Here is a 22,037-nt window from a genome sequence, read left to right as displayed (position 1 = left end):
TAACTTTTATGGAATGTTAATAACTTTATTAATAATTATAACCATCAAAATATCTAATAAAGAATTAAATCAATGTTTTTATCACATTTAATCAATATTTCGAAATGAGGATTTGTATTTTGAATTTAATAAATAGACTCTTAGAATGTCTGGTAGTATTTAAACGCAGACATTTACGTCAGTCATAAGTAATTAGTTAATTGTTAATTAGCATTCATTAAATAATTTAAGAGCGTTCCATTGTTTTGTTTAGTTAATTTTGTTTTGTTTTATGTTTGTTTAGTTGGTGTCTGGTGAACTTCCCCTTAGTGATTTTTCTTTAATTGAACGAATTCATTAAAAAGTAAGCAATTAAGTAATTCACAAATAATTGATTTTGTTGAGTACCTATACATATAAAGTTAAGTCAGTGTTACTTACTGTCTGTTAGACGTCTACAAGAAACGGCACTTACATATCTAACCGAGAGAACCCCCTGACAAACAAAGACATAATTATTAGAGTATCTAACGACATGTTGAAGCATACGAGTAATAATAACATAGTAGAGCTGCAAGACCTTTTGGACAGTGACGACGAATTACCAAGTAAGTAAATAAGTGGATTTCCCTTACAAGTATACTAGATATTATAATTATAACTAATGGGTTGAGAATTACAATAGAATAACAATAAATTAAAAATAAATAAAATGCCATATTAAATTATAAATGTTGATGTAACCCAGTCCATCAGTTTGTCAAATTTTCATGTCCCAACTACTGAACTAATTGTGATGAAATTTGTTATGTAGACAGCTTAAGCCTAGAGGATGGACAAATACTTTTTTTTATTAACATACCACATTGGGTAAGGGTGGAAAAGGCCAAGGTGTTGTGGGTGGACCTGCAGGCACAGCTAATAATAAACATGTACTATACAGCTGTACCATGTTTTTTTTTTTTTTTTTTCAGCCAATTATAGTGAGGAGCCAGATCTACCTGCCTATCTTGATGACCAGCGTTTTGATGCAATACAATTTAACTGGATAAAGAACAACAAAACCAGAAGTATTCCTGTCAAACCACCAGTCACCCCTGTCAAGCCATCACTCACTACCATCAAGCCATTGGTCGCTCCAGTCAAGGCTGTCACTCCAGTCACAACATTGGTCACTCCTGCTTCCATCCAATATCCCTCCAACACTCACCAACAGGAACAATTACCACCTAGCAAAGACTGCAGCAACAAAAACTTGATCAAAAAGGGGATTCTAAATGAAGAGGACATCTTGTGTATGAGGAGTGTTGCCGCTCAAACCACTGACGACGAAGCATTGTTGTGGTTCATCGACTTCCTCATGCACAAAGACTTGCAGGCGGATTATAGATTTTTGAAAAGTTGCCTTGTTGTTCACCAAGAAAACTATGGGAGATCTAAAACACACTACTCACAAATATATTTTTCTAAAAGTTTAAACAATTGCTTTGAGTTAGTTGTAAAATAAGCTTTTGATATTTTGTATGATATAGATATAATAAAATTAATTTACATGCAAATAATCATTGTTTTAAATTTAAAATAGTTTACCTTATTTCTTAGAAGGACTTGGTATTACGGGTTATAGGATCTGCTGCATGCTGGACTGTGAATGGTAGGCTTTCCATGATTCTACGACATATGGCAACATTGTTATGTCATTCCTGATATTGACATTGACAGTTTCTAGAGAAGAAATTTATTGTGTGCATTGCATTAGTGTCAAGTCAATGTTTTGGTTATAGAAATATCTTGTTCCTTTTAATTCAAATTAATGATATAATGGTGCATAATATGAATTTGTTAGATAGGAATTTTTTTTTTTAGACCGTGTAGTTCGTGTACTAGTTATATTTACTGTAAGGTTACAAACTACAATATTAAAAAAGGTGGCTGATGAGGTTAGTTAAGCGTTTAGTAAGTTTAGTGAAAACATGAATGAAAAACTGGAAAAAATGTTTGAAGACGTGACCGATATAACTGACCCCGCGAGTATGGGCAGGGTGTTGGAGATTCTCGATCAGTCTCGAATAGAAGATGACAATTATATGCAGGTAATCTATCTACCATCCATGGCAAAAGGAAGGCGGGAAAACCCATAACAAGGTGGTCCAAGGATATTATACATTATAAAGATATGGAGGAGGCCTATACCCAACAGGGGTCCTTAAAATAGTAAAAATGGAATACAATAATATTAGAAAACTTTTCTTTATCATGTAAAACTATTTAAGGAAAAATAAAGCCTTAAATAAATAATCTATCTACTGCCCGCGCTTTATTTACCGTCAATATTATATTCCTTTTTTACTGTGAATTTATCTGAGTGGTTTTTCAGCTCTTAGTACATACTCTGAAAGGAAAGGAAATAACTTGGGAATTGCCTCTATACCAACAGAACTTCCGCTTATCACGAAAACCACCACCTGAAGAGGCGGAACTATGTGCAAGTGGGCACTTTACTAAGGCAGAAGGTGAATTAATAAAAAAAAACTGGGAGAGGTTTGTACGGGTAAGGCTTGAATTGCTGAGGTATGATCTAAAAAAATTAAATTTATAAGTTTGAAAACATTGTACAATTAATGTTTCAGAAATTTGATGTGCCTGATACACCAATCTGCTTTGCGCGATGGAGGAACCGGACTCAGATCAAGATCTCATCAAAATCTGCCGAGGAGTGTGTACGAAACTATGTAGCTGCATATCTCGCACAGGGACTGCACCGTAGCCTGTACCAAGTCTTCAGATACTTTCAGATCACTTATGCGTATCCGGTGAAATTCCGGAGTTATACTCCTACAGAAGAGAAAATAATGGAAATTTGTTTCTATCACAAGCCTAAAGATGCCTGCGTCATCACATCAGAGGTGCTGGGCCGGGAGCCGCGGGGCATTATTAAAAGATTCTCACAATATACCAAAGGTAAAAATACATTAATTAAATATCTAGACACGCGGCAGCGTGTCCAGCCAAGTTCTAAAAAAAAGGAACTGGCGACGCAGCAACCGTGTGTAAATATTACACGAACCATTTCGAGCTACTTTTGACCCCTTCACAACTTGAAATCTATTTAACCTGCACATATGAAATTTGGCATAATCATTCAAGCCCCTGAGCTTGTCCAGAACACAAAATTTCATCAACGTAGCTCAAACAGTTATTGAAAAATTCACGTTTAAAAACCGGCATTTTTGTGACTGTCTGACTGACTTATAGATCAAAAACCTAACCCACTTCCAGATGACCTAGAAACTTCAAATTTGGCATCAAGGTAGATTATTATGTGTGTATACAGGGAAAAATCTCAAAATTGAAAATTGATCGATAATTCGATGGAAAAAACCATATATTGGTAATTTAGGACTTAATCGGTTAAAAACCTAACCCACTTCCAGATGACCTAGAAACTTGATATTTGGCATCAAGGTAGAGGCTATTTAATGAATATAAAGGAAAAAATCTAAAACCTGAAATTCGATAAAAAAAAAAAAAACATATATTGATACTCATTAGATTAATTAAGACTTACAGCCCAAAAACCTAACCCACTTCTAGATGACCTAGAAACTTGATATTTGGAATCAAGATAGACTATTAAGAGTACATAAAGGGAAAAATCTGAAAACTGAAAATTATTGATAATTCGATTGAAAAAAAAAAACTTAATGATTATTTAATTATTTAGACTTATAAATCGAAAATTTAACCAAGTTCTAGATGATCTAGAAACTTGATATTTGGCATCAAGGTAGGCTATTAAATGAATATAGAGAAAAAAATCTGAAATCTGAAAATTATTAATAATTAGATGAAATAAAAAACATATATTGATACTAAAAACTGTAATAGATGTCATATACTAAAGAAAAAGTGACGAAGCCCTCCAGTGGTGAAGGCCGAATTCGAACCGAATAAAATAATTTGATTTGTTCCCAAACTTGTTCATATATTGATACTCATTAGATTAATTAAGACTTACAGCCCAAAAACCTAACCCACTTCTAGATGACCTAGAAACTTGATATTTGGCACGAAGGTAGACTCAGGGACCGGACAACCCTTTCCGCGATAAAACCCTTTCAATGGGCGACACTTAAACACGGCTAACACATTGAAAGACTTTCCCTTTTGAACGGCAAGCCCATTCATACCCTTACCTTTGACTAACCCTTACCGAAAAGCTAACCAAAAATAAGGCTAGCTCTTAATAAGGGTTACCCTTATCTTTAAGCGCTTTTTATAAAGGTTTCCCTTTGCGTGAAAGAGACGGATTAGTATATATCTACGGTAGTGTATGAAAAGGAAAGAAAATACGTGCCTAGTCAAAGAACGCCGCCGTCGCCGCCGACAATCGCTCGATTTCGAAGTAATGTGTGTTTTATGAACAAGGTAGACGACTTAAATTTAGCACGCTTATATGCTAAAAGGGAAGCCCTTTATAAGGCTAACCCAATATAAGGCTAGCCCTTTATAAGCAATATGCAAGGTGTTGGCACAGAATAACTAATAGTACTACCGTACAGAAAATTCACTCGTTCACAAAAGCCAGATTTAGGTATAAAATTATACCTACACTCGCCGTCTGCAAGCAAAATTGAAACTTATAACCGCGCACGAACCGTAAATCTTCTTTGCGCGCCGCAGTTTTATGACCGAGCTGCGAGTGTCGGCACGGGGTTGTCACTTGACAAGTTTTTGTACCTATATACCTACTGATTTGTTATTTTTAAGATAAATATGTAGGAATTACAAACGTTGATTCTGTAAACATACAATTTTTAGCCGGAGATAGTATGTCTGATTCTCACGGAAGTAGGTATGCCACAGAAGTACTTATTCCTTTGAAAATATGTCAGTCAATATAGTCCGGAATTTAAAAAAAAAGTTTTTTCTGCTTCCTTGTTCTTCCGTTTATTCAGAATTCCTTAAACAGAACATTATCTTTTATACAGATTAGATCGCGATTTAGGTTTCGAAGCCATTGCGTATTTACAATTTTGCGCGAGCGCCACGTGACACGACTATCGTGCGAGCCGAGCGGCAGCCCACTGCCATACTCCTTCCCGGGCGGTGCGCCGGCCAAATATACCTAAACTGCGCAGTGACACCCCCCTGGTGTTGGTGAGCGAATGATAAGGGTTTTGTAAGGGTATTTGGGCTACCAATTACTCAAATGTGGTAGCTTTATATAAGGGTTTTTAAAAGCAAAACAAAGGGTTTCGTCTGGCAAAGGGTATGGTGAGTTAAGCCTTATGCAATACCCTTATAAAACCCCGATAAGGGATAGCGGGCCGGTCCCTGGGTATACTATTAGGCGTATACAATAGAAAAAATCTAAAAACTGAAAATTTCTGCTTATTGGCCGAGCGTTAGCGAGTGTCTCCTTTTCAGCTTGGGCAAAACTGCTTTCGTATCTTCTCATCTGGTGGTCGCATTTGGGTCTAGCACAAAACTGTGTTCACATCTTTCCTGTAGACATACCCAAAAGTTAAAGGCTATAAAGATTAATTTTCTCATTTAACATTTATTCATTTTTAATAACAAAACTTCCTTGAGGCACTGACATATTGAAATATATTAAACCGGGTCACTCACGTTAATAAAGTCGATGATTGCTCGACATGTTTCGCTTCATAACGAGGAGCATTTTCACAGAGCACTCGCGTTGGTGGCCCGACGCAGACTGCGGACTGCAGCTCTCCGCGGCCGATTACTCGGTGCGGGCGACGGCGGCGGCAGGGCAGACAAGAAACTACCCTTGTTTTCGACATTATTGTCAAATGATGGGTTGCACACAGCCAGGCCTCCTTCACTCTTTCAAAGCCACGCGCTATATGCCTACCGCTCGGCGTATCGTCGACGATACAATCGACAGAGGGCCGCCGAACGCCCGCCTGAGCGCTCGCACCGCACGTTTTCCGCGCTTACGCTTCGAAATGCCGAAACCACGTAATTATTGTGCAGTAGATGGGTGTAAAAGTCAAAAAACAAAAGATAACTTGTCGTTTTTTTAGGGTTCCGTACCCAAAGGGTAAAAACGGCACCCTATTACTAAGACTCCGCTGCCGCTGTCCGTCTGTCACCAGGCTGTATTTCAGTATCTCATGAACCGTGATAGCTAGACAGTTGAAATTTTCACAGATGATGTATTTCTGTTGCCGCTATAACAACAAATACTAAATAGTACGGAACCCTCGGTGGGCGAGTCCGACTCGCACTTGGCCTATTTTTTCATTTCCGAGAGACGAAGAAAGGTGAGTAGTATTTTAAATCTATCTTTATGAATTTTGTCACTATTTATTTCTTTGAACATAAGTAGATAAATCGTAAATTAAGGAGTTTTTTGAGTCAGGTATTATAAGTGTTGTTTTTAAATATTTGATTGACTAATATAAAATATGGTTGATTCGCAACATTCGTTTTATTACAATTATAACATAAGTAACAGTACAACCCTAGCGCATTCTTACGATGACGCGTTGGCACGTGGCTCGCACGGCGAGCAAGGCAGTCTCGACTCTTTGTGCGCATACTTATGGTACATTTCTTCTCGTCCTGAGCAGCAGGTATTATTATTAAGATTTTGTAGGCTATTATAGCGTAGGTATTTTCGCTTTTGTATGGGAATGATGTATCTGTTACGTAGTAACTATTTATTAATCTGTGACACAGCAGTCACTACTTCATTCGCTTAAGTCCACACTGACCAACGGTCGGTGTCGTTATCCGAATTTTAACCGCGATTATGGTTCAGTCAGTGCCTCCAAGCTAGAAAACTGTGTTACGTACTTCGCCGATCTATCGCGAATTTATTTTGTTACCTTTATTTACCGACGTTTCGACACAGGACACAGGTTTCACTGGTCGTGGTCGCAGCTAACTGACGTCCCAGCAAAATTTCAAAACAGAGATTTGTGTGACTACCCGACGAAAAGTGTATTTAAAGTTTGGGATAGGGTAGACATCACATTTTCAAACCACCCACTACACATAAATGTTTTGTGTTAGAGCACTACCCTCCTGAACGCTGCAGGCTTTCGGTCCTACGCGGAGCTCGGCCTTCGGCCTTCACATTTAGACACTTCATTGTTCTGGATTTAAGCACTAATCTCCTGGATGCTTCGGGCCTTCGGCTCTGCGGGTAGCTCGGCCATCGGCCTTCGCGTTTAGACACTTGTACTATTATTCTGTGTTAGGGCACTAACATTCAGGACGCTTCGGGCCTTCGGCTCTACGCGAAGCTCGGCCTTTGTCATTCGCACTTAGACACTTGTACTATTGTTCTGTATTTTAAGCACTATCCTCCTGAACGCTTCGGGCCTTCGGCCCTTCGTGGAGCTTAGCCTTCGGCCTTCGGATATAGACACTTGTACTGTTGTTCTGTGTTTAAGCACCACCAACCTGGACGCTTCGGGCCTTCGGCCCGGAGTAAATGTAATCAGGGCTAGCATGATTTTACAAATTACAATGTATCCATGATAAATGCTAATAATTTCTGTACAAAAAGTAATGATATCCCCACAAAAACATAAATGTGAAATGGGAGCCAAGTTGTGTCGTTGTTGACTCCGGCGATAAAAGAATTGAGATCTATATGGGTGCCAAGTTCTGTGCTGTGTAGAAAATCCTGAAATTATAAAGGATCTTGGCTAGTTTTTACGTATAAATAGGCTATTATATTTGTTTGTTACATTTCTAAAACTTGTTTGTTGGTAAAAACTAACCAAGTCAAATCCTTTATAATTTCAGGATTTTCTACACAGCACAGAACTTGGCACCCATATAGATCTCAATTCTTTTATCGCCGGAGTCAACAACGACACAACTTGGCTCCCATTTCACATTTATGTTTTTGTTGGAATTTAATTTACTACATTTAGTGTGGCTCCTTAGCTCGATTTAGTATGGAGGTATGGTCCCATCCGGCAGAAAGCACGAACTTGGCATGGATATAGCATTTACGTTTATAAGAATAAATAGAAGTAGAAACACGCCAAGAAGTTACCTTTTCCTCCCCTCCCCCCACTTTTATATTGCCCATTTTTAGTTTTATAATTTTTTACGAACTGTGAGAGCTACAATAAAAATGTCTAGGAGTATATTCTCTATAAAATAGAAAAAAAGCCCTAGCCCTATATGTATAAAATAGCCCTAGCTACGGCTTCCAATATCCGCCCATTTTTTGTATCCAATATATTGAATACTTTTTTTACTATCCGGAAAAAACGGTAAGGGAAATAATGCCTAGTTTGTAATTTTTTTTTTCTACTATAAAGACACATTGCATAATTCCTTTAGTTATCGGAATGTGAGTCCGCAGGAGGTGGTAGAGCACGACGAAGACTTTCTGCTTAAGGTTCTCCAGCCAGTCATCGTCGTGCTTTGATGTTCCGATTTTAATGTCGTGAAGTCGTGATGCCATTCCGGTCTCATTTCGGCACGTTTCTCCCAACCGTCGGTACGAATGCCAAAACTGTCCATGTCCCGCTTACAGGCGTCCTTAAACCGTACAGCTGCTGACCCAGCATTACTTGGCGTGGTAGTCTCCCAGGGTCCATGCGATGTACGTGACCGAGCCAGCGAAGTGTTCTCTGCTTTAACATAGCAGTTAGGCTGCAACAATATGCGTTCCTGAGATTACTACCTCGTTGCTAATTTTATCTTGCCAATTAACTCCCGAGTATAGTCCTCAGGCAGCGCATGTGAAAAGTATTGAGCTTGCGTTCTTGTTGCGCGTATGTAGTCCATGTTTCCGATGCGTACCGCAATACATTTAGGACGCAGGTCTGGTATACAAGGACTTTGGCGTATGGAGAAACCGTATGCTCACACGTTTTCTCCATATGCGCGCAAAAAGCTTCCAAAAACACTTGATGCTCTGCCTATCCGTCTCTCCTTACTTATTATGTCGCAACCAGCGCACTAACAAATATCAGCCTTAATATTAAATACATTTAAGGATTTGCCACATTGGATGCGTTCTGCGGTCAGCGGTCAGGTCAAACTCGCATTATGTATGAACAACATTGACACCAACCTTTGAAGTTGAAGTTTGACCTGACCGCTGCCCGCACAACGCATCCAGTGTTGGCAAATCCTTTAATGTGCTATCTGTCAATGATTTGTTCCAGGCAAACCGGAGCCAAAACCGAAAATTAAATGGACACTAGATTTGGCGGCTAAATTGATACATTATTTGATGGAATATTCTGGATGTCGCTTTAAAAAACTAAAAAACAATCAATTTAATCCAGAAGTGTGGCGTAAAGTGGAGGAGGAAATGGGTCAAGTATCTGTACACTTGCGTGAATTTTGGTTCAGCAAACTGCATGTGCAACTGTTTGCTAAATGCACTATAAAATTGAAATCACTACGGAAAATTATTTTTAAAAAGTAAGTTGACATGGACCTTAGATTAAGAATCTGTATGTTATTAGGACTTTTTTGTATGGCGCCGAACAAATATTTCAGTAACCACAGATCATAAACAGAGCGAGTGACTATATATCAATATATTTAAATACTATTAAATGTTTCACGCATAAATTTAATAAAATTCTTCTAATATAATCATCTCCTAAAGGGGGATTAGTAAGAGTTACAATTTAATAAGAAAGTGCTAAAGTTGCGCTCCGCTTCACTGACATGTGGGGGGGCAGTTTCGTAGTAGTAGGCAGATACTATTTAATAGATAATAAGTATGAACATATTATCAATATTCTGTCAATGATTAACTTGCTTCTCAGGCTCAAAAATTCACCGTATGAAGTTTGGCGCGACATTCGTTGGAAGGATTTGGTGAAGGAGTTCCCTGATGGTTTTACTGACATGTTTTTACATAGAATTGCTAAGAGCGAATTCCGAGGGGTCGCCAACTACCGGGAGATCCCTCTGCCACAGCTCATCGGACAAGTTGCTTTAAATAACAGAAAAAAGCCGAATAAACGACTAACATCATTCCAATACAATAAATCCGATGGAACTCTCTCATGTATCGAGCATGATATACTTGTAAAAGATATAATGAAAAATATGTCAATAAAGTAATGAACTATACATTTACCTTAACTTTATTTACCCTGAAGGATAATTCTGATGCGTTTGGGGAAATCTACTATAGGTTGTAGGTTGGGCCAGCCATGTGCAATTCTTTATTACTGGGGTAAGTAAGTTCAGAAATGTATGGAGAAGTATGCACAAGAACTGGTTTTTCTTAGGCCATGCCGCTTGGCACGATTGTTCCTTGGGTCAAAAGAAGCTGATTTGGCCCGGTAGCCACGAGATCGTACCGTGCAAACTCCCCAAAAAAGAAGGGGGAAAGGATCGGCTCCCGCTGCTCTCAGGTCCAATCTGTGCAAAATTTCTGTCAATATTATAATAACCAGTGGCGTAAATAGGGGGGTGGGGGGGGGGGGGTGCAGAGAGGGCAAGCGCCCCGGGCGCCATCCAAGGGGGGGGGGGGCAAACTGGGCAAATGGTAGCAACAGGGAAACTTTTCAGTCGTCAGGGGGCGCAAATTTGGTGACTGCCCCGGCCGCCACCATATACTCTAGCTACGCCCCTGATAAACATGAAGTTTTAGCAGAACTTCTCTCAGCGATTATCACTCAATATTTTTATTTCTTATTTATTGATAATAACGATACAGCTATCATAACAATTGCCCAATGCGATAGTGTAGCAAAATGTAAACTATAGACATAATAAAATATTTATAAAACTATTTCTAAGTATAACATAACACAAACAAAGTGACTTTGATAAAGTCATTCTCATAACAATCCGGGTAGCAACTTGATTGAGCGTGCGCAGGGCTCTCGTCCACGAATAGTAAATATGCGTATCAATGCTCTACCTATTGACTACTCTTGCAAACGACTATTATGCGTAATGAGATTCTGCCAATCGTTACTCGGCCAAAGAACCCGTCGTCGGCGAATCGTTGGCGGCGAAACAAAAATCGGCGTATTTTTTTTCGAAAAATCAATGGGGCACCGTTGTTTTTGTACAACTTTCCATTTGGAAGCCGATGGTCCTGGGTTCGAATCCCGGTAAGGGATTTTATTTATGTGATGAACACAGATATTTGTTCCTGAGTCATGGGTGTTTTCTATGTATATAAGATAGATAGATAGATAAGACGTTTATTTGGATGCTGCAAAACACACAATTTTAGTGTAAAGTATAAGTAGGTACATTGCAGTCAGAACAAAACTTATGTACTAAATTAAATTAACAAAAAATATAAGTATGTATTTATTTTATCTATGTAAGTATGTTTACATCGTCGCCTAGTACAGTCGAGTTCATAAATATGTGTACATTTCTTCACCTTAATCCATTGCAATAAGGTGAAAAAATGTATACATATTTATGAACTCGACTGTACTAGTAAGTACCCATAGTATGTACATACAAGCTATGCTTAGTTTGGGATGGTTTGGGATAGGTCGATCTGTGTAAGATGTCCCCAATATTTTTTTCATTTATTTATTTGCATTAAACATTACCAGGTACAAGGTTCTAATAATACATATAGTGGTAGGTTTACATGTTTAACCTCATTTGGTATGCAAAAGGGTAATAAAAAACTAATATTTTACAACTAGATGTATCATTCTTATAAACTAAATAAAACATTAAAGAAATGTTGGTTCTTATTATCTACATGTATGGTATTTCTAATAAATTACATTGTTATCGGGTCCGAGCAAGAGGCGTTTTCAGTTTCACCAAATACCAAATATAAGCATATCTGGTAAGGACGCAGCTATGCGTGAGAGCGAGAAAGAGATATGCGACGGTCTAAGGTCACGGTCCGGTACGCCCGTCTAATTAGTGCCCTAACCATCCCTTTTGTATCCTCTGCCAAGCGAGCCAGTTTCGTGCCTACTTTTTTCAAATTTGCCGCCTTTTTCTACTGACAGCTGGCTTGCCAGACAACATACGCTTCATAAACAGCGAATATCGGCTGGATGGCATATTGTACGATACATGGCAACATTGGTACTACCACTGACAGTGACACCAAAGAGAATAATAATATAACCACAAGTGAACCACAATAACCACATACTTACTTTACTCTGGGTAATAATCTAATAATGTTGACAATGAAACAATTTTAATAATAAATTATGACTAAACTTAATGTGTGTGATATTGTGTTACTTATATTTACTGCACAAGAATACAAAATATAATAAGCAAGTTTATGGTAAGGTTAAGGTTAGGAATAGGATAATTAATCGGTTATAAAGTTTGTAAAACATTAATAAAATTATTAAAAAGCTGGAGAGGACATTTGAAGATGTTACCGACATAACTGACCCCTCAAGTATGGACAAGGTGCTGGCCATTTTCGAACAATCTCGACTAGAAGACGACGAATTTAATCATCAGCAATGTTGTTTATGGTGTCTAAACTTTTAAAAATCCTTGCTCAATCAATTTCAAAGTATTTATTGCCCACACTAATTCTAAATAATTAAAAGAATCAGGCGGTCCTTTGTGGGAATCCATATAAATTATAATAAAAATAAATTTGCCTGTTGGTCAAATATAGCATAGAGACACCACTTATTGTTAGATTACCATCACTGTATGTAATGTACTACCTATATTTGCTAATAAAACATTTTGAATATGAATATTTTTTTATAAAAATACCTATTACTTTGTGAAATAATAATGTTCTAGTTTTATTATATAACATTCTAGTTCAAGTAATTAGGAGGATTAGGCTGCAAGTGTAACGGTTAGCATTAGGAAGTACTTGTCATAGGAAATAGTATACATATAATGATAATTTGTTTCTTGTATAGAAATAAATGTATGGTGTAGTACTTTATTTATAGTAAAAAAAACAGACTAGCATGTTTTTATTTCGCAGATTAGCAGTCATATTTTTTTCTTTTTAGGTGCTCAATTGTAATTAAGGTAATTGAATGAATCATTAAATGGTACTGGTAATAAGAACTTATATGAGTATTTTTTTAGCTCGTAGTAGATAAGCTACATGGAGTCGAAATAACATGGGAACGGCCTGCATACCAACTGAACGACTGCTTAACTGAGAAGCCGCCTCCTGAAGTAGCAGAGCTATGTGCCAGCGGACGCTTCACGAAAGTAGAAGGTGAATTAGTTAAAAAAAACTGGAAAAGCTTTGTACAAGTAAGAAAAAAACCCTTTAAACCAAAAAAAATTACATTTATGTTTACATAGTGTATATAGATAGCCTGGAAAGGCTCATAATTACTGGCCGCATGGCAAGAAAGCGTAGGGATGGATGTATGACCACGCGTTGGGCGGACAGAATAAACTCAGTGACAAACGCCACACTGCAGGCTAGCATGCACTGGGCCCAAGACAGAGCGGCCTGAAGAGCACTGTTGAAGTGTCCACACTCGTCACGTCCCTGAGCCATGAAGTTACGACAAAGAAGAAGAAGATATAGATATTCTGTAAATTGAGGTAGTTCTGTTCTGAATAGGTTTTCTGTCAACATTAATCATAACCATTGCTGTATTTGGACCCCTTAACTGTGACCCTTACTAATATTTCAGCAATATAATGTTCCTGATAAACCAATATGCTATGCACGGTGGAGAAACCGTAACAGCAACCCGAAGTGTAATCCAGAGGGGCATGCGCGCAGGTATGTGGCTGCATACCTCGCCCAAGGACTACACAGGAACCTTTACCAAGTTTTTAAATATTTCCGGAGAACTTATGCATATCCAGTGAAACTCGGGAAGCACACTCCTACAGAGGAGAAGATCATGGAAATTTGTTTCTTTCACCAGCCCGAGGATGCCTGCGTGGTCGCGCCCGTGGTGCTGGGCCGCGAGCCACGGGCCATTCTTAAACAAGTAACTTACTATTACCATGGTAAATATTTAGGTTCAATATTAAAAATGCCAAAATTAATTTTAGTTTATTTGAAATACCAGAGTACAATTAATTAAGCTTTCAAAAACATAATTATACAATTACATACATACATATACAATTTTGGTTGCAGGAAAACCTGAGCCGAATCAGGTCATCAAATGGACATTAGAGTTAGCAGCCAAACTGATTCGTCTTTTGATTAAATATTCCGGATGTAGTTTCCAAGAATTGAAATATAATCAATTTGACCAACAAGTGTGGCTTAAACTGGGGAAGAAAATGGGCCAACTCTATAGAAATTTGCGTGAATTTTGGTTCGGCAAACTGCATGTGCAACTGTTTGCTAAATGTGCTATAAAATTGAAGACACTGCGTAAAATTATTTTTAAAAAGTAAGTTTACCAAAGTAAAAACTTGGAAAATTTGTTGGTTTAGTGACTGCTGAAAATAATTATGTTATTCATTACTACATTAATTTCTGAAGCAAAGTGGTATATTAAATAAATTATCCACAATTTATACTTATTACAGACTGAAAAATTCACCATATGAAGTTTGGCCCGATATTCGTTGGAAGGATTTTGAGAAGGAATTCCCAGATGGTTTCACTTACCAGTTTTTGTATAACGTAGCCAAGGCATCATTCCGAGGGCAGCCCAGCTACCGCAAGGCTCCTCTACACGAGGTCATGGAGCAAGCTGTTGAAAACAACAAACAAAGAAAACAGAATAGACGGCTAATATCGCTTAAATACGATACATCTGATGGGACTCTCACATTTATCAAGCATGATATATCCATGAAACAATTGATGAAAGAAATGTCAATAAATCTTTGACCTTTGACTGATATCTTTTCTTGATTAATCCTGTAGACTTGCCTACAACCCTTCTAGTTCACCGTAAATCAGTAACCAAGTTGCTAATGCTAAACTCTATACTCTCTATAGTCTACACCGCTTGATATATAATAGCAGGGGAGTATTACTCGTATTATTTTTTCACCTCAGCAGCTCGTACAAGCCTACTTTCGTCACTCCCTGGAGTGAGGAAAGTGCGACTTTCCTCACTCCAGGGAGTGAAACAAAGTAGCTTTTTAATTTAGTGAAGGCTATGAACTGCCACTTCATACTTTTTTTTCTGTATTATTTTGTGTAATTCGAAATACATTTTAACCTTTAATATGTTCTCACTACTGAGGTGAAAAATTATGTGTGCAACACGAGAGCAAAGTTATTTTACATCTCGTTCATTCAATTATAGTCTTTCGCTTTCTCGGGACTCAAAATAAACACTCGCAAGAAAAACCAACTTTACTCTTTTGTTGCACAAATAACTATCTTACTATCTATTTATTTATATACTAGCTTTAGCCCGCGACTTCGTCTGCGTGGACTTAGTAACCCCAGCAAGAGGGTTCAATTTGATGATTCAAGAATTATTCAATTTGAGGATATTATGCACACAAATTAGCAGACACTTCATTAATTAACTCAATTCCACCCCTTTTTACTTTCTTAAGGGATGATTTTCGGGATAAAAACTATCCTATGTCCTTCTCAGGGACTCAACTTATTTCTATGCCAAATTTCATCTAAATCGATTCAGCGGTTTAAGCGTGAAGAGGGAACACACAGACAGACAGATTTTCGCATTTATAATATTAGTATGGATTTAAGCGTATGGCTACAAACTGGTCGCTTAATATTTTCCATCATCGGGCTAGATTTTGTTTGCAACACGAATATTAGGGTTGATAGGACGAATGAATTATAAAAGGCGAGCTGCGTGGCGTGCACAGCTGTGCTATTTGTGCGAATGTGGTGGCTATGGAATACCTACCTACTAAAGATGCTGGCATGAGCCGGGTGTTCATCTTCACATTTTAGAACCTTAAAGGTGACTGTCCAATTGTAACTGCCGCTGCACTGCAGTTGCGACGTTACGCGGTGCCGCACTACTGTAGCAGCACGACTGCGGCTGTTGCGGCGTGCAGTCGCGACAGCGTTCGTTGATGGCTTGTCAATGTCAAGTCATATAATGTCAGACGTACAAATAAAATACTAATTTACTTTTGTATTTTTTACGTGAAGAAGCGAGTGACGATAATGCTACATGCTACATGAAAAAGAAGACCAGTTTGCCTTTCTACAATAGTCAGAGTCCGACGAAGGCAGCTACGCAATATTAATAAAAAATCTGATATTTAATGGTGATCCTTTATACAGATAATATTGCCGATTAAATGAAAAGCAATTCAACATTGAATGAGACTTAATAATTGATGAAATACAATCAAATTACTCAAATAAAATTAATGCAGAGGAAAAATTATTCTTAACATTAAGGTAAGTTCACAATGTGAAATTTTCTTCCCCATCCTCTTGCCTAAATGCGTGACCACCGCACACAGCAATCCGACGGAAACGGGACTCATGGAGTTCGTGATATATACGGGGGGAGTGCGCACTTGATCCACCTGCATCACGTATAGGTACTCGGCCGTCAGAAACGTGCGGCTGGATTTAGAAGTCTGTAATAAACGTCCCCTCAAAACCATGCCAGGTAGGCTCTTTTAGCAGGCCTTTTATTGATTTCTGCAAAGTGATTCGTGGGTTCTGGAGATGACGATGCGACACGTAAGAATAAAATTATCCAATGGTGGGCAGGCAGTCGTTCGGTGTTAGCAAAATATTACAGATTTATCTTTCTAAGTATCCATATTAAGCCAATTTTACTTTCTTTAGGTACCAAACAGTGAAGTATGATGAATAAAATAATTTGTAATTTACACTTCATATTGTCCAGTTGCAGGTGTGAATGGGCGACGGCACTCTATGATATGACCGCACCATCCATATAAAACTTGACGGGCGAGACAAGAAATCCTTTATGAAGAAAGATATTTCCCTCACCTTGGCCGTTAGAAAGAACTTTTAATAAATTAATTTGAATAATAAATGGTTTCCTCGTGTTGGTGTGAAGAATTACGTGTTGCACTGTAACACAGTTTGTTTAACCCTCATGCCTTGAGACCTCCGCAACTGTCAATATTCTAAATTTTAAACCATTCGCTTCTCTCGTGGTTCAATTTTGTATCGTTTCGTATGTTTGGATATCAATATGTTACCATGAGGTATTAAATAACATCTTTGCCCCTTGTAATAAAAATAAATGATTGCTTCTTTTATTTAGCTCAGGAATGGCTTTGCAATGACAAAATGAGAAATTGTCACCATAAACGACATTATATAATATGATATATTACAATACAATTACAGTTGCCAGGAATATTCGGCAACTATTCGGTATTTGGCCACTTTGCCGGATATTCGGTATTCTATTTTCCTCTCTATCACTCGTGCCCTGTCGAGCTTATAGCTATCCTCGCAAAACTACGAAAAAATAAAAGAACAGTTTATTTAATGAATCTATAAATAATATCGTCGTATTATTTGAATCCCTAAATCAATAATCTCAAAATACGCTAAATTTGTGAAAGCTGATTCCACAAATCTGCTTTAAGTTATACCTATATACCTTAGTTTTATTGGATGTATATAATGTACAAATTTCTAGAGAAGGCGGAGAATGTAAAGTTATAGCAAGAATAGTGCCTGTGCGTGGGCATAGATTTAATAATAAACTATACAATTATTTTTTGGATCAACAAGAGTAGAACCTAAATCAACTTCAACTGAATGCTACTAAACAAAGCCCTCAATGTCAACCTTACGTGCAGAACATGTTGAACATATAATGTATACACTTTTTTGGGAAACAGGTTTTTCGTAAATTAATAAAAAAGTAAAAAATAAGACATGTTTTATTTTTCACAACTCTTTATTAACTTTAGTTTTGTTCGCCATGATCGTGATATCAGCAGCTTGAGCCTTGAACTGCAACTTGTAGGTACCTGGAAATTAGAAATTATCTTTTCAGTTTCATGTTGTATTTTGAATATAACTATGTATTTTTGTATGTATATGATTTATTGCTTGCAAGATGGTTATAAGTTACATATATGTATGTCTGTTTGTTGAATTTAACTTCAAATCAGTAAAACGGAGCTAGTAGCGGACAAGCTGTGTTAAACGGTTTGTCTTTAGTTATTCTGGCCAGATCATCACAGAAAATAAATAGGTAATAGTGACCCGACCACCAAAATGGACTTTTAAATATTCGTAGTAAAATAATATTAATTTTATACTTACATCGACGTGATCCTCACAGCAATATTGTGTGTAACACTTGAAGTATTCCATTCCACATTTACTTCACGACAACACCGTCTTTCACGTAGGTCTTCGCGGACTATAATTTTTGTAAATCATTCCCACAAGTGGAAACAAGGTTTTTGATATATTAAGCAATCAAAATCTACTGTTTAGGTATTAAAAATTATAAATCAAATCGTAAGAAACTAGCGGTTTAACTGAATTTTTTTATTATGACAATTGACGACAATGACATCTTTGACAATTACGTGAGTGACGGATTTATTTACTATGGTTCGATAACTTTTACTATACGATGACATTATTATATTCAGCCTCGCGAGAAGGTCAAACTAAGGTCATCAGTATATTTGTTGAAATATCTTCAATCCTCGATTATTATATCGCAGCAAATGTCGGAAACTGTTTAAAAACCTAATATCTCGAAATGGTTTTCGAAATAGAACATTAAAAAAAAATGAACAATCCTAATTAGAGATTGGATTTTGCAAGTAGTGAGTGAGAAGTGCGACTGTGTGCACGTTTTCCCCCGCAAAAAATGGCAGAACGATTTGTACGGTAAGATATCGCTTGGGCTCCTCCCTTCCGACGTGTCGGAAGCCGGTGTTGCTCGAAGGGTTTGCCAGACTATAGTTAACTTCCGAATTTGACACTCTCTTTTTCGGACCTATCATTCTAGTTTCCTAACTGGCTCTGTGATACTCGTATGGCTCAATATAGATTAGCAAAAAAGTTTACAGTAGTACTACAGTCGCCATCAGATATGTCGGAGCGACCGAGGTGCTAAATATATCTGAACATGCACTCTAGCGCCTTGACAATAAAGGCGTGTTCAGATATTTGTGAGCTCCTTGGCCGCCCCGATATATCTGCGATATATGGCGACGGTACCATCGGGGTTGTTTATCCGTGGGTGTAATAACTCCTTAGAACGTAGTGGTTATATCCTCTTTGCTTAAAACTACTAATATCTGTGATCAAAGACAATTCAGTGCAGGTGACAGATTTGACGTGCGGTCTGCAGCCGCAGTTGCAATAATACACCAAATACGCAAAAATGGCCATGCTACGTGCAGTCGGTCTTGTCATTCATTTTACTATGGAAATTGACAATAACACCGACGTGTCGGAGCAGTAGTGCAGCTGCGGTCGGGAAAACGTTAAAATCATGCAGTCAATCATATTACGTGCAGTCGATATCGTCATTCATTTTACTATGGAAATTGACAATAACACCGACGCGTTTGGGCCGCCGCAGTAGTGTCGGAGCAGCAGTGCAGCTGCGGTTGGAAATGGACAGTCACCTTAATGGTCGCGCACTGTGCGGTTTAAGAGGAATTTCCTCCCGCGGATGTGTTCCCTGCCGAGGTTTTCTCGAGGGGCTACCTATAGTGAGGGGTTCTTCAAATTTTTTTAACTAAGAAGACTTTTTGAAATAACTTAAAAACGGCTGGACCGATCATGTTCGCTATAGTTTTCATTGAAAGTATTTTTTTTTTGTTTAACGGCAGAGGCGTATTTAAAAATTTGGCGCCCCGGGCCATTGGGTCCCTGCCGCCCCCCATGACCCATGAAGCACCCATGAAGTAAACACAAAAGCATAATTTTTTCTTAGTGCCTTTCTGCAGAGCTTGGAATCGAACCTCTAGCCAATTGTGAGCGAGGCCGACGGCCGAGCTCTGCATAAGGGTGGAGGCCTGGAGCGTCCGATTGCGGTGTGCTGCCCTGTGAGGCTGAAGGCCGAACTGTAGAAGAAAGAGCTTAAAGCACTGGTCATGTCTAAGGGAGGCTGAAGGCTACGAATATGATTAAAGTTTTCTGCGGGCCCAAGAGACCGCCGGAGAGAGAGGCCGGGCGGAGGGCGAGCTTCAGTGGAGTTGAGCTGGGACAAAAATCTATGTCTAAGTAGACGAGCTCTGCATAGTGCTAAAGTCCCGGATCGTCCAATTGCGGCGCTCTTCCGTGCAAAGCCAAAGGTCGATGTGGAAAAAAATCTATGTTGGGATTGGAACAATGACCATGTGACACGTGACATCAAAGGCCGAGCTATGCAAGGCCGAAGACAGAGCTGGAGAAGGGGAGAGTTTGGAATTGGCTTGGAGCTTGGAACTAATGTGATCTCGGCTCTCCTGCTACTCGACCTTTGGCGTTCCCTCAAATTAAAGCGAAGGCGCGACTTGCTGGAAATGCTGGAATGCTTCGGGTCTTCTGGAAGGCGCGACTTTTAAGCTTTTCAGGGCTCGCAACCTGACCTTTTAGTTCGCCATTCTTATTATGACCGAAGCGTCAGCGAAGGTCTCCGTTTTAACTCGGGCATTTTGCTTTCGTATGTCCAGGTGTTTTCCTCTACAGGTCGCAAATCTTAACAGATTCTCGTGAAATTTTGTGACCTGATTCTATGATAAAATATATTTTTTTTGTCGATCCAGTTTTAGGAATTTTTTCAAAATACGTAAATTGGCATAAAGGACTTAGGGTCTCCCCAGATAAAGATATCTGATATCTCGACGCGCATTGAGCAAAAGCCGATAGGAAAAAGCTTTATGTCCGCGCAATAGGAGCGAAAAAGCAGGCGCCGGCCGATGCGAACCGAGCCGAATGACGACTTTTTCGCTCTTATTGCGCAGACATAAAGCTTTTTGCTATCGGATTTTGCCGATTCCGCATCGACATACGTGGGGAACCCTTAAGCGCCAAAAGCTTCTATATGGCGCTTAAGACCATTGTGAGTTCACTGTGATAACGACTCAACGAACTAAATATTTTTCAATTTTACATTTTCTAAGCTAATTAATATATATAGTGTACGGTTTCCGGTTGACGTCGGCAACAGCGTCTGGACGCTGTGCGCCACAGAGGTACGGACGTCGTACACGATATAGCGGCTGCTGACGCAATGGCCGGCGCCTAGACGTCGCTCACGGCGTTTATGCTGTCAAGCATGCAGCGCTAAAAAGCATTAACTGGAGCCCGCGGCCTTAAGGCGATGTGAAGAGCGACGTCACAGGGCGACATCATGAGAACTCGACGACAATCCGACGTGGGTAAAGATGGTAGAAGGCAAAGGGGCGTAAACGCACTGTAAAAATTGTAATGTCTACTGGAAGTAGACAACGAATAAGACAAGTAGTTACTTACTTGAAATTAAATTATGTCTAGTACCAGTAACACCACAAAAAATAAATTGGAGCGCCACAGAGGCACCCAAAATTGAAAGCAACTGAAAGGCAGCGGCGGCCTGCGCCGCCCCCCGCAGCCTGCCGCCCCGGGCCATGGCCCCCTTGGCCCTAGGGTAAATACGCCCCTGTTTAACGGTATTTTTTGGAGTTAGGGGGTCCCCTATAGGACTAACGCTGTAGCTTTGCGCTGTAGGCCTAGCACAGGAGAACATGAGCAAAGAGTATAATAATATTTGTATAGAACAGGACAGGAGTGGCGCGACAGTATCTCTCCCGCGAAATAGACTACCCATCCCTCTCAAAAGAAAAAGACATGGCATATTAAGATAGGTAAGATAAGTTATATTTATTGATAAAATTGTACAAATTTTACACCAAATTCAGTTGGGGTAGATGGATAGTGAATGACATCCCTTATTTAGGCTCCTGTAGTCTGGCAAAAAGAGTAGAAATTAAAAAGTGGCAACACTGTAGTGCCGTCCCGTTTTTCTTAGATTGATTTGAAAGGGACGACACTACAGTGTTGCCACTTTTTAATTTCTACTCTTTTTTGCCAGACTGTACACCATGGCCCAGTGTCAGCCAGTCCAAGGGAAACATTTATGCGTTAGAGAGAGCAAGTGATATTGCTATCTCATTCCACCGCATAGCTGCGTCCCTTTGTCCCTTAAGGGCCCTCCACAGTTCGCTAATCAGCGAAGTCGACTCTA

General features: G+C 38.9%; 3 protein-coding genes across 3 annotated transcripts; all 3 read left to right on the top strand.

Moving 5' to 3' along the window:
- Positions 1–246: 246 nt before the first annotated feature.
- LOC134756247 (uncharacterized) lies at positions 247–1,515 on the top strand. Its single transcript, XM_063693074.1, has 3 exons — positions 247–343; positions 431–587; positions 954–1,515. The coding sequence occupies exons 2-3, from the start codon at positions 515–517 to the stop codon at positions 1,484–1,486; spliced, it is 606 nt and encodes a 201-aa protein (XP_063549144.1). The 5' UTR covers positions 247–343; positions 431–514; the 3' UTR covers positions 1,487–1,515.
- A 218-nt stretch (positions 1,516–1,733) lies between these two features.
- On the top strand, positions 1,734–10,065 carry LOC134755590 (uncharacterized). The gene is made up of 5 exons (XM_063692070.1): positions 1,734–2,072; positions 2,357–2,530; positions 2,610–2,940; positions 9,150–9,411; positions 9,765–10,065. The coding sequence occupies exons 1-5, from the start codon at positions 1,953–1,955 to the stop codon at positions 10,063–10,065; spliced, it is 1,188 nt and encodes a 395-aa protein (XP_063548140.1). The 5' UTR covers positions 1,734–1,952.
- Positions 10,066–12,130: 2,065 nt separating this feature from the next.
- Positions 12,131–14,756, top strand: LOC134755589 (uncharacterized). Its single transcript, XM_063692069.1, has 5 exons — positions 12,131–12,424; positions 13,025–13,191; positions 13,584–13,908; positions 14,042–14,303; positions 14,443–14,756. Exons 1-5 carry the CDS (start codon positions 12,358–12,360, stop codon positions 14,747–14,749), a joined length of 1,128 nt encoding a protein of 375 aa, XP_063548139.1. The 5' UTR covers positions 12,131–12,357; the 3' UTR covers positions 14,750–14,756.
- The last annotated feature ends 7,281 nt before the right edge of the window (positions 14,757–22,037 follow it).

The sequence above is a fragment of the Cydia strobilella genome, chromosome 3, assembly GCF_947568885.1.
Source record: "Cydia strobilella chromosome 3, ilCydStro3.1, whole genome shotgun sequence".
NCBI lineage: Eukaryota > Metazoa > Arthropoda > Insecta > Lepidoptera > Tortricidae > Cydia > Cydia strobilella.
Note: the sequence above shows the minus strand (reverse complement) of the source record. Positions and strands in the feature narration are given on the sequence as shown.